Source organism: Nicotiana sylvestris, chromosome 12, assembly GCF_000393655.2.
Source record: "Nicotiana sylvestris chromosome 12, ASM39365v2, whole genome shotgun sequence".
In the NCBI taxonomy this organism is placed as follows: Eukaryota; Viridiplantae; Streptophyta; class Magnoliopsida; order Solanales; family Solanaceae; genus Nicotiana; species Nicotiana sylvestris.
The window spans coordinates 160,949,421-160,964,662 of record NC_091068.1 but is presented as its reverse complement, the minus strand read 5'-3'; the positions used below and the strand labels follow the sequence as shown (position 1 = coordinate 160,964,662).

The window sequence follows — 15,242 nt, the reverse complement described above, 5'->3', positions numbered from 1 at the left end:
CAGTTTATGTCTTTGAACTAGACTGCTCATTCATTAAGTAACCCCATGATCTTCATAGTTTGCCATAGAAGCCTGTTCATTACTGCCTTGATCTTAGCCTATTGGCTGTTGCCTGTTTGCATTTTTGACTTTGAGTTGGTCAGGTTTGGCTCCCGATATGACCAACTCATTTGGTTCGATTGACATCCCTTTGTGATCTGATTTTGAATTGAACTTAGGCTAGGAATTAGATATGGCTGTAGAAATCTAACAGGTCAACCTGAAATCAGTGTTAGGTTTAAGTTGATACAGTCAGTATTTAGTGATTAGCTAAATGAAGAGGGGTTTTATACTGACTACTAAGGTTGGGGTAATACAGTAATATGCAAGTGGATTAACTTAAAAATAAGGGTAATTTTGGCATTTGACGTAGTTTAATCAGGGATTAACTTAAGAACCTGTCAAGTGGTATTTAAAATACTATTAATCTGATGACAATGGGGAACAAGACATAAGGGCATGGGTTTATTTGAATACTATAACCCCTCCCATGACTCTTGATTAAAACAAATAGGACAAGCATGGGGAACAATATAGTGGGCATCAAGAAAAGACATTTAGGCATGGGGAATTAAGGGGTATGGGCAGAATAAAGGCTGAAGGTATCAAGGCAGCTTGGCTGGCCTGGGTTTGCTTATAAATAGGTTGTTTTATAACAAAAAAAAGGGGACATTCTTAAGTTTTCAGATAGTGGGAAAAAAAGAGGCAAAAACAAAGCTGGGGCTTCCAACCTTTAGGGATTTAGTTTATTTTCAGAGCATAGGCTGGTTTTTCTGATCCTAAGAGACCAGTGGGAAATCAGAAATTAGAGGCTGGATATTTTTTGAGAGTTAAAAGAGTGCTGGTTTTCAGTTAGCTTCCCTGGCTTCTTTACTTGCTAAAAAAAACTGCCTCAGTTAAGTGTTTTGGTTCTCTATTTGGACTGAAAATCCACTAGTTGTTGTTGTTGGGTTTTTTCTGAAATTTCTGCTGGGTTCTTCTGAAATTTCTGCTGGGTTTTCACTTAAATTGCTGCTGAGTTTTGGTCTATTGTTGGGCTATCCCTGTTGTTGTTGTTGCTGTGTTGTTGCATACTGTTTTCTGCTGATCATCCTCCTTCTTCTTTTGCTTTCCTATACCAGGTACACACTGATACACTGTAAAATGTAAGCTGAAGTTTGAAGTTGAATACAAAGAAAATGGGAAGAGTGGATGTTATTCTGAATTAGCTTAGAAATGTACTAAAAATAGGTTGTCAGCATGATAATTTACTTTCCCCAATAGAATTATGTAATTAGCTGTGATGTAACTGAACTTTTATGCATAACATTTAGTTGGAAGACCCTGTGTATTGCTTATAATCGAAAGTGATTAATGTTGTAGTAGCCATGTCCTATTAGTCCTTATTGTTTTGTCAAGAAGCACGTTAGGTACCCCAATAGTTCCTGCTTTAAACAGATGGCTTGTTTTAAGTCGTTGGGAATATGGCTTGATTAAGGCAAACAATACGTTTCACTTCAGTTTCCCCCCCCCCCCCCATTTGTTTATAAATGCCAAACATATATCAAACACATTGAATAGGCCCAATTGGAATAAGAGAGGCCCAGGCCGAATTTATCTTCATGCACAAGGCCTGGGCCCATAATTGCCAAACAGACTGACCCGTGTCACGTCCCTCTTCCAACAAATCACATTCGAAACTTAACTATAATAACTCCTAAGTATGTAAATACAGTAGGACCCTTTTCATTTTTAGGGACAAACAAAAGATAGGAAATCGTAGTTGCTTTTAGGTTTGCCTTTAAATAAAAATGAGATGAGCCTCGCCAAAATAAAACGCGTAAATCGCAGGGCTCTCGTTAAATGTATATATTAAAAATATTTAGATTCTGGGACGGGCCGGCTAGTAAATTTTACGTCTTTTCCCAAAGTAATAATACATTAGTCGCTTTAGGCGCTTATTTAATAATGCTATCTTCTTGAACTCGGGTGCACATTTATGTGACACAAATCCAAATCTCAACGGAGTCGAAAGGCCTCTTTAATCACGGGTACATTGATTGTGACGTGGTTCGAGATGCGTGTCCATGACGTTGCAATTCCCTTTTAAAAAAAATAAGAATGAGATGAGCCTCGCCGAATAAAAATACAAAATTGCGGGGCTCTCAGTAAATATTTGCTTTAAAATTGCTTAGACTTTGGGATGGACCGTTTAGCAAAATTTCACGGCCCTACCCAAAGTAAATGATACGCTAGTCGCTTTAGGCGCGCCTTTAATAATTTAATTTTTCTTAAACTCGGGTGCACATTTATGTGACCCAAATCCAAATCTCAACGGAGTGGAAATGTGCCAACAACCACGGGTGCATTGATGTGACGTGGTTTGAGACGTATTTTCACGATGTTGCAACTCTTGATAAAAATAATAATAATGACAAAAGCGGTTAAAAGTAAAATTCGCACATAGGTTCAATATGTATAAAATCAGATAATCAAGCTGAATATGACAGTTGAGCGACCGTGCTAGAACCACGGAACTTGGGAATGCCTAACACCTTATCCCGGGTTAACAGAATTCCTTATCCGGATTTCTGGTTCGCGGACTGTAATACAGAGTCATTCTTTTCCTCGAATCGGGATTAAATTGGTGACTTGGGACACCCTAAATCTCTCAAGTGGCGACTCTGAAATAAACAAACAAATCCCGTTTCGATTGTCCTTTATAATTAGAAAAACTCCTTCGCCCCTCGCAGGGGCGGAAAAAGCAGGTGTGACAAAAAAATATATAGGAAAAAATTGGGTATCAATAGCTGCCCCTCTTTACCCGGGAAGGATGAAAGAGTTTTCGGATAAAGAAATGATGGCCAGTTTTGACCGAGCTTTTAAGGTTTGAAGAGGTTAGGTCGTACCGTGGCTTCTGAGTTGCCTACATATCCTTGGTTACACAGGAATCAAGTCGTATGTAGTTCATGATTCACCCGCGGAGTATGCCGATGAAGACATTTCAAGAACGGACGCAATATCCAAGGCCAGGTGAGTGATAGGTTTACGGGAATGGTTAGGTTTGATATGGCTGCGGGAACTGAAGAGGGATTGCTCCTGCCGGGATGGTCGTTGCTCGACGGTTTACATGCAATTAGAAACAATACAAGCATATATTGTGCATAAATTTAAACATGATGCAAATTCCCGTTGGACCATGAATGTTGTCTTCGGATGGTGGGAATGATGTCCTTAGACCATGATGTCCTAGGCTATGAAACATATGATAAGGGATTCGCAGGCCATGAAATGATGTTCTCGGGCTATGAGGATGGTGCCTCCGAACCATGATGCCTTTGAATAATGATATTCAAAAGATTGAAAGAGATCCTCAGGCCATGACATGGTGTTCTCGGGCTATGAAGATGGTGCCTCCGAACGATGACACCTTTGGATGAGTTGGCGATATTTCAGCCCATGAAGAATGCAGTAATATGATGCGGACAAGACAGAGCTTAGTCTTGCGAATTGAAGGGCAGAGCTTATCCCGTAAGAGAAGCGAGATAAATAGTGTTTGGGATAGCGCTTATTTTCAAAGGAAATTGGAGGCCGAGCTTAGCCTTGAAAGGCAGAAAAGTAACCTTATGCAAAGATGCGAATGCAGGTGGAGGTAGAGCTTAACCTCGGAAGGCAGAATGGTAGCCTTATGCAGATTGGAAGGCAGAATAGTAGCCTTGTACAATGCAAATGGAGATAGAGACAGCGTTTAGTCTCGGAAGGCAGAATGGTAGGCTTATGCAAGTTGGAAGGCAGAATAGTAGCCTTATGCAATGCAGATGCGGGTGGAGGTAGAGCTTAACCTCGGAAGGCAGAATGGTAGCCTTATGCATATTGGAAGGCAGAATGGTAGCCTTATGCAATGTAGATGCAGATGGAGATAGCGTTTAGTCTCGGAAGGTAGAATAGTAGCCTTATGCAATGCAGATGCGGGTGGAGGTAGAGCTTAACCTCGGAAGGTAGAATGGTAGCCTTATGCAAGAAGGCAGATGGAGATAGCATTTAGTCCCGGAAGGCAGAATAGTAGCCTTATGCAATGCAGATGCAGGTGAAGGTAGAGCTTAACCTCAGAAGGCAGAATAGTAGCCTTATGAGAGAATGCAGATGGAGACAGCGTTTAGTCCCGGAAGGCAGAATAGTAGCCTTATGCAATGCAGATACAGGTGGAGGTAGAGCTTAACCTCGGAAGGCAGAATAGTAGCCTTATGCAATAATGCAGATGTAGACAGCGTTTAGTCTCGGAAGGCAGAATAGTAGCCTTATACAAGAAATAAAATAACAAATGAGAGTAGAGTTTTCTTAACTAATAGCAGATTGTGGCGTTGTTATTACTAGGAGCATTGTGATATACGGGGCATCACTGGTGTGTGCGGATAGCAAATGTTGGCAAGTGCAATGGTTCGGAGAGTCGTATTCTTGAACAATGTTTGTTCCATGGGCGTACAGTATATTTAATGATTTTGCAATCCTAGTGCCTGCATTCAAAGAAAAATCATGAGTTTTGCAAGGGGGAAGGTTAGTTCGTATCCCTGCTGGCTTTGCTTGACTCGTTTGGCTCTGATCTGGTGATATCATCTGTATCATTAGGGTAGCGTTGCTAAACAAAGCAGTTTCAATAACAAATATGCATGATTTTGTAAAAGAATAACATAAATGTATAATTAAAAATAGATTTTAGATGAACCACCGACTATGACGTAGCTCGGGACATTACAACCCCTCCTGATGCGGAATTTTGAGATTCCTCCTCAAAATTCTGCCCCAGTTTGATGGGTTGACGTTTCTGACTGTTTCTCGTACGGCGATCGGCTGAAATTACTTCAGAATTTTGAGGGCCCTCCTCAAAATTTTGCCCCAGTTTCCAATTGCGGGGAAAATGAAATTTTTATTGAATTGTGACAGAACCCATAGGGCTGCCTACGTATCCCCTCTTAAACGGGAATCAGGTCAGGCGTAGTTTAATTTACATCATATAAGGAAAGCATGAAGATTACACATAGTAACGTTTGACTGCATCTGAATTGATTGGCTTTGTCCAGACTTCTCTGTCCATCTCTACAAGTATGAGGGCTCCTCCTGTTAAAACCCGGTGAACCATGTATGGACCCTGCCAATTGGGAGAGAACTTCCTTTTGTCTTCATCTTGATGCGGAAAATTTTTCTTTAACACCAGCTGCCCCGGTGTGAACTGTCTTTGCTTGACTTTTTTGTTGAAGGCTCTGGACATTCTGTTCTGGTAGAGTTGACCATGGCAGACTGCATTCAGTTTCTTTCTGTCTATAAGGGCTAGTTGCTCATAATGACTTTTCACCCACCCTGCGTCGTCGAGCTCAGCTTCTTGTATGATCCTTAGGGAATGAATATCTACCTCAGCGGGAATGACAGCCTCTATACCATAAACCAGCATATAGGGGGTTGCCCCGGTTGATGTGCGGACTGTGGTACGATACCCCAGAAGAGCAAATAATAACTTCTCGTGCCACCGTTTATGTTTCTCTATCATTTTGCTCAATATCTTCTTAATATTCTTGTTGGCGGCTTCCACAGCTCCATTCATCTGAGGCCTGTAGGCTGTGGAATTTTTGTGTCTGATCTTGAAAGTTTCGCACATAGATTTCATCAAGTCATTGTTGAGGTTGGAGCCATTATCACTAATGATTGACTCTAGAATTCCAAATCGACAAACGATGCGGTTGCGGATAAAGTCTGCCACGACTTTCTTAGTCACTACTTTGTAAGATGCTGCTTTGATCTATTTGGTGAAATAGTCAATGGTTACCAGGATAAATTTGTGTCCGTTGGAAGCAGCAAGCTCGATTGGTCCAATAACGTCCATTCCCGAGGCGGCGAACGGCCACGGTGACCTTGTTGTGCTAAGCTCGCTTTGGGGTACCTTTATCATGTCTGTATGTATCTGACAGTGGTGGTATTTTCGGACATACTGGATGTAGCCTGTTTCCATAGTCATCCAAAAGTAACCGGCCCGAAGTATCTTCTTTGCTAAAACAAAATCGTTCATATGTGGACCACATGTCCCAGCATGAATTTCCTCTAGTAGCCTGGATGCTTCCTTTACGTCGACATATCTTAATAATCCTAAATCGGGAGTCCTCCTATAAAGGATTCCTCTACTGTGAAAGAAGTTGTGGGACAATCTCCGAAGTGTGCGTTTCTGAGTGGGATTAGCAAGATCCGGGTACTCTTCTTTTGCCAGATATTCCTTGATATCATGAAGCCAAGGCTTTCTGTTTGCTTCCTCTTTAACACGGGCACAGTAAGCTGGCTGATTATGGATTTTCACTGGAATGGGATCAATGAAATTCTTATCGGGCTATTGCATCATAGATGATAGGGTAGCCAATGCATTGGCGAACTCATTCTGGATTCTGGGAACATGTTGGAATTCCGTCTTTGTGAACCTCTTTCTCAATTCTTATACATGATGCAGATATGGGAGTATCTTGGAGTTCTTGGTTGTCCATTCTCCTCGTACCTGATGTATAAGTAAGTCTGAATCTCCAATTACTAGCAGCTCTTGAACGTTCATGTCAATGGCCATTTTGAGCCCCAATATGCAGGCTTTATACTGGGCCATATTGTTGGTGCAGAGGAACCTGAGTTTGGCAAACACCAGATAATGCTGATCGGTTTCTGATATTAGGACTGCTCCTATTCCAACTCCTTTAAAGTTTGTTGCAACATCGAAGAACACTCTCCAATTGTCATAGGATTCTGCAATGTCTTCTCCTATGAATGATACCTCTTCATCATGAAAATACATTTTCAGGGGTTCGTATCCTCCATCCACGGGGTTTTCAGCAAGGTGGTCTGCCAGTGCCTGTCCCATAACCGCTTTCTGAGTTACGTAAACAATGTCGAACTCACTCAACAGAATTTGCCACTTGTCTAGCTTGCTAGTGGGCATGGGCTTCTGAAAGATGTACTTCAAAGGACCCATCCTTGATATAAGATATATAGTATAGGCGCAGAAGTAATGTCTCAACTTCTGCGCTACCCAAGTCAAAACACTTCAGATGCATTCCAATAGAGAATATCGGGCCATAACTGCTTTCTGAGTTACGTAAACAATGTCGAACTCACTCAACAGAATTTGCCACTTGTCTAACTTTCCAGTGGGCATGGGCTTCTAAAAGATGTACTTCAAAGGACCCATCTTTGATATAAGATATATAGTATAGGCGCAGAAGTAATGTCTCAACTTCTGCGCTACCCAAGTCAAAACACTTCAGATGCATTCCAATAGAGAATATCGGGCCTCATACGGGGTGAACTTCTTACTAAGATAATAAATGGCTTGCTCCTTCCTCCCCGTTTCAACGTACTGCCCCAAAATGCAACCGAAAGCTCCATCTAACACTGCAAGGTAGAGTAATAAAGGTCTAATTGGCTTGGGCAGGACTAAGACTGGTGGTGTTGACAGGTACTCCTTGATTTTGTCGAAGGCCTTTTACCAATCATCAGTCCATTTGGTGGCGGCGTCCTTCTTCAACATCTTAAAGATTGGCTCACAAATAACTGTAGACTGTGCTATGAATCGGCTGATGTAGTTAAGCCTTCCCAAGAAACTCATCACATCCTTCTTGTTCTTTGGCGGTGGTAGTTCTTGAATGGCTTTGATTTTTGATGTATCTAGTTCTATTCCTCGGCGGCTAACAATAAACCCAAGCAATTTCCTAGTAGGAACTCCAAATGCGCACTTTGCGGGGTTCAGCTTCAGGTTGTACCTCCGTAGTCTATTGAAGAACTTCCTCAAATTTTCTATGTGGTCAGTGGCCTTCTTGGATTTGATAATAACATCATCCACATATAGCTCTATCTCCTTGTGTATCATATCATTGAAAAAGGTAGTCATGGCCCTCATGTAGGTGGCCCCTGCATTCTTCAGTCTGAATGGCATCATCTTGTAAAAGTACACTCCCCACGGCGTAATGCAAGCTGCTTTCTCAGCTTCTTCCTCATCTATCAAGATCTGATGATAACCAGCAAAGCAATCTACGAATGACTATAGCTCATGCTTGGCACAATTGTCAATAAGGATGTGTATATTTGGCAAAGGGAAGTCGCCTTTCGGACTGATCCGGTTGAGATCCTGGTAGTCGACACTGACTCTAACCTTCCCATCCTTCTTTGGTACTGGCACAATGTTGGCCAACCATGTCGGGTATTCTACTACCTTGAGAACCTTAGCTTTGATCTGCTTGTTGACTTTTTACTTGATTTTCAAACTCATATCAGGCTTGAACTTTCTGAGCTTTTGCTTTACCAGTGGACACATTGGATCGGTTGGCAGTTTGTAAGCCACAATAAGCATACCCAGACAAGTCATGTCATCATATGACCAGACGAATATGTCCTCATACTCTTTTAGAAATTTTGTGTATTCTTTCCTTTCTAATGGCGATAGGTGAATGCTGATTCGTGTTTCCTTGATGTTTTTTGCATCCCCCAAATTGACGATTTTGATCTCGTCCAGGTTGGACTTAGGTCTGTTCTCAAAGTTCTCAACTTCTTTGACAATCTCATCAGGTATGTCATCTTCCTCTAAATCAATGTCTGTTTGTTGTGTTGTCTAATTGCATGTCACAGTCATTGGTTCACCAAGACAAGTAATAGTAATGCTTTGGGGAGGGGAATAATAAAAACAAAAATAAAAACAAAAGGTAACCAAGTTAGTAAGGATTATAAAAAGTATTGCAATATTTAAACACATAATGCAGGAATGTAAAGCGTGTCCTAATTTGGGAGCCTCTTTGTGCCCGAGGTAGGCCTCGCGAAAAATTGATTTGGAGAACTTATAATGCTAAATACCCCATTTTATTGATAGAAATAGACGAATAACAAAACGACACGAAATAAACAAGAAATAAAAGTCACTAATAGCCATTGGCCTTATTAAATTCATAAAGCGAAAAAGGTAAACTCCTATCTACTTGGTCCTAGAAGGACCTCCCTCAGGTTGAATGTTCTCGTTGATTAAATCCCCCAGCTCGCATAAGTTCACCAGTATAAATGTCTTTGACAAATGTTCTCCTTCCTTTCCCTCAGCGTTCTGGCAATCAGTAACTCTCTTCCTCACCTTTCCTTCCAATTCCAACAGGCTGTATTCCAGATATTCCAGCTTTTTGCTGGATTTAGCGGCCCTCTCTTTCCACTCATTGATTTGGTCATTTGATGGAAGACTCCTCCACCAGTCTAGCAAGAGTGGGGGCGTGCTAATCATATCGAAACTAGGGACCTCGTGCCTCATATTTCTACAAGACAAACAAGGTTAGGCCCTTACTCCCACCAGACTCGACTATTTAATATCAACAATTAGCATAAAGCATTTAGTTCTCCAAATAAATGCATAGAACGTGATGATGTCTATTTGGGTTTAGGGAAACCCAGTGGACCTTTGGACAAGGCTATCTTAAAGGATCATTATGTGGACAACATAATTGACCCGGCTAGGTTTGACCATGATGCATGCGCAATTTAAATAGAGTAAGGTTTCTATGGGGTTTTAGACTGGTACTCTTGAGCGGACAACTCAAGGGGGAAGGCACAGAACTGTCAAATGCACCGCTAATTGACTAGTTTTACCGCAAATATACCTTTTCGAATTTAGGGGTAATGATATAGGAAGGACGCAACCACTCATCAAGCATTGCTATAGTATTTGTTTGGCACGAGTGGAGTATGATGTTGAGCATGATTTGCAATAATTAAAAGCATGTTGACATGTATTTGTACGTTAAGAAAGCGATAAATACAGCAGTTTCATAATTTAAAGTAGTTATAAAAGAAGGAAACAAGAAAGATATGTCAGTTTTGCTTTTCAAAGAAATTAAACGCTTAAAGGAATTGAACAAATAATTGCACATAGTGAGGGGTACAAATCTACAAAAAAACGGTATGAAATGGTAAAAGCCTAAATCTCCCCAGCAGAGTCGCTATGTTGTCGCACCCCCTTTTTCCTTCCGCGGAATCGTGTTCATGACATTTTGGTTGGGACAACTCTTTCCTTTTGGAAAGGGGGTTACATTTTGGAGAGTCGTCACCTAACGATTTTTAAGGTGCGTTAGGGAACCTATAGGGTTTATTTACAACTACGTTTGGTAACCATAGATAGGGTAAGGGCTTGAAATTATCCTAAGGGAGAGGTGTTAGGCACCCCTCAGGATCCACTAGTGTGGTTCCCGGCCAGACAGTTTTTTGTGAATTTGTACAAGTAGCAAACTAACAAGTATGGCTCAAATAGTAGGAGATTTAAGTTTAAATATACAAGTGTTTGAGAAACAATTAATGAAAAGCAAGACTTTTTGAAAAAAATTACAATCTAAGCATAAAAAGGGAAGGGGGTCCTAGGTTTGGTCATAATATGGATCACATCAATGCAATACCCGGTATGACACTCCTCAAAGAGGGGATACACGTGGCATTAATGCAGCGGTCATCATATCCATATCTACCCTTTCCCGTCCCGTGAAGGTAATTAAAGCGAGGGTTGGTCTCGACCTCTATTGCATGCTGTTACTCGTCCCTTCCTATCAGTCCCGGAGGAATTTAGGACTCCTATCTTACAAAAGAAGGTTCTAGGAAGACCCTCAAGTTTAAAGGCAAAACATTAAGGCGGCATATAATTAACAAGTAGGACTTCAATTAAAGGGGGCATGGAAGACAAACGAAAGGCTCAAATATACCTCCACATATAGTGCACATGAATAGCATGACTCATACATAGATAAGGTCTGAATTCAGAATTCTAAAGCATGGTATCTAAGTGATAACAGCATAACCAGATTTATTGCATGACTCAGAAAAGAAGTCTAAATCGGGATTACCTACTGATTTTAACAGGTTGACTGTTAAACAAATGCAGTTCTGGTTTTATTTAAGTTATTACCTAAGGCTTGCCTAAGCGTAAAGCAATATGCAGTAGTTATTCTGAGTTATTAAAACACTTTGGGGATTGTTTTTACCTAAAATATGTTGTTCTAGTTGATACGAATGCAGAGATTGTTTACCAATTTTATTCAGAAAACATCACAATGTGAAATTATTATCTTATTACCTTTGCATGACTCATTAATTAACTAGGCGTTTTAGACAAAATACAAACAGGATCCTAGAACATGATATCTAATATGCATATGCAAATAGCAGGATTGTCAAAAAATAGAATCCCTAAGGCATGATTGCTAAATGCACACAAGAGTTGCAGAATTATTGAAATAGGACTTATGAAAGTACAAGAGTAATAGCTTTTATGCCAATGTTTTTATTGTCCTAGGAGCAGGATTTCTAAGTAATTAACATAAAACATGGATTAGTGATGGATGAGATGTTGAAGCAAGAAACATGGGACCTAAGAGCATGATTTCTAATGCATGTATGAGTCCTAAGCATGGTTTCTATTGCACAATTAGGAATATAACCCTAATAACATGTATTCTACCCTTAACAACTATAGCATGCATATTTATCCCATCCCTTTTCACTAGCCACCCCTAAACTTATTTACAACAGGTTATAACAGACTAGCATTAAAATGAATTATATAAGTAGAAATGAGAAAATAAGAAGTTACACTATAGGAAGCCTGATTAGGACTTCCTCCCTGAGTTATGTAATAAACTACCTCAAGTGCCAATATTGTTCTATAGACTTTCTCATATCTGGGTGTGTCAGAGTTTCCTAAGGACCTCAAGGGGTCCCGGGCAGTGCTCACACCCAGATTGCATGACCAAGACAGAGTAACTGCAGTGTGGGAAGGCCAGCTTTTATGTGTCCAAGTTCAAAGGGAGCTTAAGGGTCCCAAAGCAAGGCTCACACAAAAGGGGCAGAACCTAGTGTTCTAAGAGTGTGAGAGTGCTTGACATAGATTTAAAAGAGTTGAGTTAGAAAACAGATTTAAAACAACATGTTTGAAATAAGTTTGCAAAATAACAGAAGAGTTACTTAGGGAAAAATAGTTTGGAAAGGAGGGGAGAATAGGAGCAACAACAACTTGAAACAAGACAACACACACCTAAGCATGGGAGTAAGGGGTTGGAGACACAGAGAGCCCAAATTAGAAACACATAAACATGGATGAGAAGAGAAGCATATTGACCAGCAATCACAAAGAACAAGTAGGGACTGATTGGCCTTTAGAACACAAACAATTACTTCAAAGTGTTAACAAGGGAATCATGCTTGAAATTAGAATAGTAATAAGACATAGGGACAGGGTATGGAAGTAATCATGTAGGGGTCTATTACACACAATTAGTCATGACTTAGTATTAGTCAAATACTGTCACGATCCAAACCGAAGGGACGCGACGGGCACCTGATGCCTTACTTAATCGAGTACCAACATAACATATCTTTCTTATCATACTATCTTGAGTAAATTGAGCCAGAAACCCATCATGAGATAACAAGAATAAAATATAAGGGATTACTCAATATATGATGACCCAACATGATATACAAACTTATACATGTGACATACGGGCCTATAAGGCTGACATGACCATTTGTAAACTCAACACATAGGACAACAAGGTCATACAAGTATCCATAAACCTGATATCTGTCTACAAGCCTCGAACAATACATAAAATCATAAAGGTCGAGATAGGGCCCCACCATACCAATCAATACATATCCAAAGAATACTGACCAAATAGGCAACTCCGGAGCAAGTGGAGTGCACCAACACCTCCGCTGAGCTGATAGCCTACTAGGAGGAATGTCAACCTATCAATTGGGACCTGCGGGCATGAAACACAGCGTCCCCAAGCAAAAGGGATGTCAGTACAAATAAAGTACCGAGTATGTAAGGCAGAAAAGCATAAACAAGAACAGTAATATAAAGAGAGATAGAGGAGATACAACCTATAACATCTGCGTGCCTCTGGGGGCTACTGACATGAAATGCACAATACATATATATACATAAATTTTTAAAAACATACACCTCTGTAAGCATCATCATCATCATATCATACCCGGCCTCAAAGATGACTCGGTAAAAATGACCCGGCCATCATAAGGCTCGGTAGAATTGTACCCGGCCACGTGGAGCTCGGTAAATCCAACTGATCAGTGGGTGCACAATAGGTGTCCTACCCGGCCTACTATAGCGCAGCTCAGTAGAGTAAAATAGATACTATATATAATGCATGCTAGACTCATGGAATCACGATCTAAACCTTTTGGAGTGACTTAAGGTCGTTGCACCTTCGATTAACATTATGGACATCATACCATCAATATGAGCTTCTATAGGATTCAAGGTTCATACATACTTGCTTAAAATAACTTTATAAGGAAAGAACAAAATAGACAGCCCAAAAGCTCAAAATAGCAACAAAATAGACAGCCCAAAAGCTACACGAAACATCCCAAAAACAGTCCATTACAAGTCAAATAACTCCAACTCACAGCTTCCGATCACCGTCCCGTGAGTTCTAACTATTATGAAATCAATTAATCAACCTTCCTTGATATTTAAGAGCTTAAAACCAGAAATTAAGAATTTTCTCAACTATTAAATATCTTTAAAAAAAACTCAAACTACAAAGAAAAAGAGAGGCAATATAGCAATACTTACGTTGTGGGGATCGATCTAGTGTTATTGCTTCTTGATTTCGTGCCCGAGATGATGGTATTGTTGGAAACCCTTGTAGAGAGCTTAAGGGTGATGTTAGGGGTCTTATTTGGTCGTGCTCTCTGGAAATATGCAGAAAGAGACGAGATAAAGGAGATAATCTCCATTTTGTTGAATAGTCAAAAGGTGCTCCTTGGCACCCTATAATTGGCTCGTTGTCCAATGCTTATAACTTTATATCCGGGTGTCGTATGAGCAAATAGTTAAGAGAGTTGGAAACTACATTCCAAGACCTTCAATTTGGTATATAATATGTCCCAAAAAGACCTCATATAGAACATGAAATTTATTACTCAAAAAGCTTCATTACAAGGCAAATCCTTAGTCGTTTTTTTTCCGCAACTTAAATCCGATTTTTCTCAAACTTTATACTTCATATAAAAATATCATATATAGTCATATCATGGCTTTAAACTCATTTAAATCATGATTAATAAGTCTCATATTCATCTTAACTTGCTTAACACTTCGGCAAACCTTTCTTGTCCGTCTAGAAGGATTTCATCCTTTTTGAGCTTACATCAATTGACTCACGACGTACTTTCAGGTACAAAAACATGGTTTGTAACATTATTCCCCCCTTTGGAACATTCGTCCTCGAATGTTGACTGATACGCTTCTCATTCTCATACCATATGGCTTTTATGAATACTTTAATATTGTCCTTTGTAATTTAGGTAATTGTTCTATGAATAAATTTAAAAACCAGGGCATTCCCCCCTTTAGGACTATTCTCACCTCGCGAATTATGGCCAGAGTTCTTCCAATCTCGTAACTTCGATTACCTTCTATGATGTATCCTATATGACTATGTCCTTTTATGCACGACTCTTGTCTCTTTTTTTTCCTCTAGCTTTTTGCCAATCTCTTGGCGTCACTTTGTGAATACATATATAGAACTATGACATGATGTCCCTCTGGGCATATACAGGTATACTTAAGCTTTTCGCTTGGTACTTTGTTGAATGTACGACTATTGCTATATTTCGTTTTATAGCCTTGGTATTATTACCGAGGTGTGCTACACAACTCTAGGTTACTTTCTCATTGCTTGTCCCATAACCTGCCGGCGCAACCCTGCCACATTAGGAACATATAATCGACCTCGATATCTTAGTACTCCACCTCACCCTGCCACATTAGGAACATATAATCGACCTCGATATCTTAGGACTCCATCTCCTGTAACCTCAAATAGTGTCTTCTCGTTTTGAGGGGTTGTATTTCTTTAATGATCTAGTACATGATCTTCATACTGGCATTCCTTCACTTCAGCTACTAAAGAGGAGGTTTCCATGTCCTAAGTAGTAACTCTGGTACCACCTGCATCTAGTAATCGAATTCCAAGATTAGCTAGTAGATGAATCTCACAAGCTATCTCACTCGTCTATGCCTGTAAATATGATAGGCTAAACATAGATCTAAGATTAAGGGCGTTGACTACTACATTCGCCTTCCCTGGATGATATAAAATATAAACACCATAGTCTTTTACTAACTCCAACTATTGCCTCAAATGTAATAC

General features: G+C 40.1%; 1 protein-coding gene across 1 annotated transcript; it reads right to left on the bottom strand.

Annotated features, from left to right (window-relative positions):
- Window positions 1–226: 226 nt before the first annotated feature.
- On the bottom strand, window positions 227–6,838 carry LOC138884025 (uncharacterized). Its single transcript, XM_070164763.1, has 4 exons — window positions 6,584–6,838; window positions 6,085–6,388; window positions 1,114–1,175; window positions 227–259 (listed from the first exon to the last, which is right to left on the bottom strand). Exons 1-4 carry the CDS (start codon window positions 6,836–6,838, stop codon window positions 227–229), a joined length of 654 nt encoding a protein of 217 aa, XP_070020864.1.
- Window positions 6,839–15,242: the final 8,404 nt, after the last annotated feature.

Coding starts and splice junctions, on each gene's coding strand:
- LOC138884025 (XM_070164763.1), bottom strand. CDS start 6,838: ATGTATTTTCATGATGAAGAGGTATCATTCATAGGAGAAGACATTGCA. Junction 6,389..6,583: donor TGAACGTTCAAGAGCTGCTA/GTAATTGGAGAT, acceptor ATGATGCAATAG/CCCGATAAGAATTTCATTGA. Junction 260..1,113: donor AGGATGATCAGCAGAAAACA/GTATGCAACAAC, acceptor CACTGATTTCAG/GTTGACCTGTTAGATTTCTA.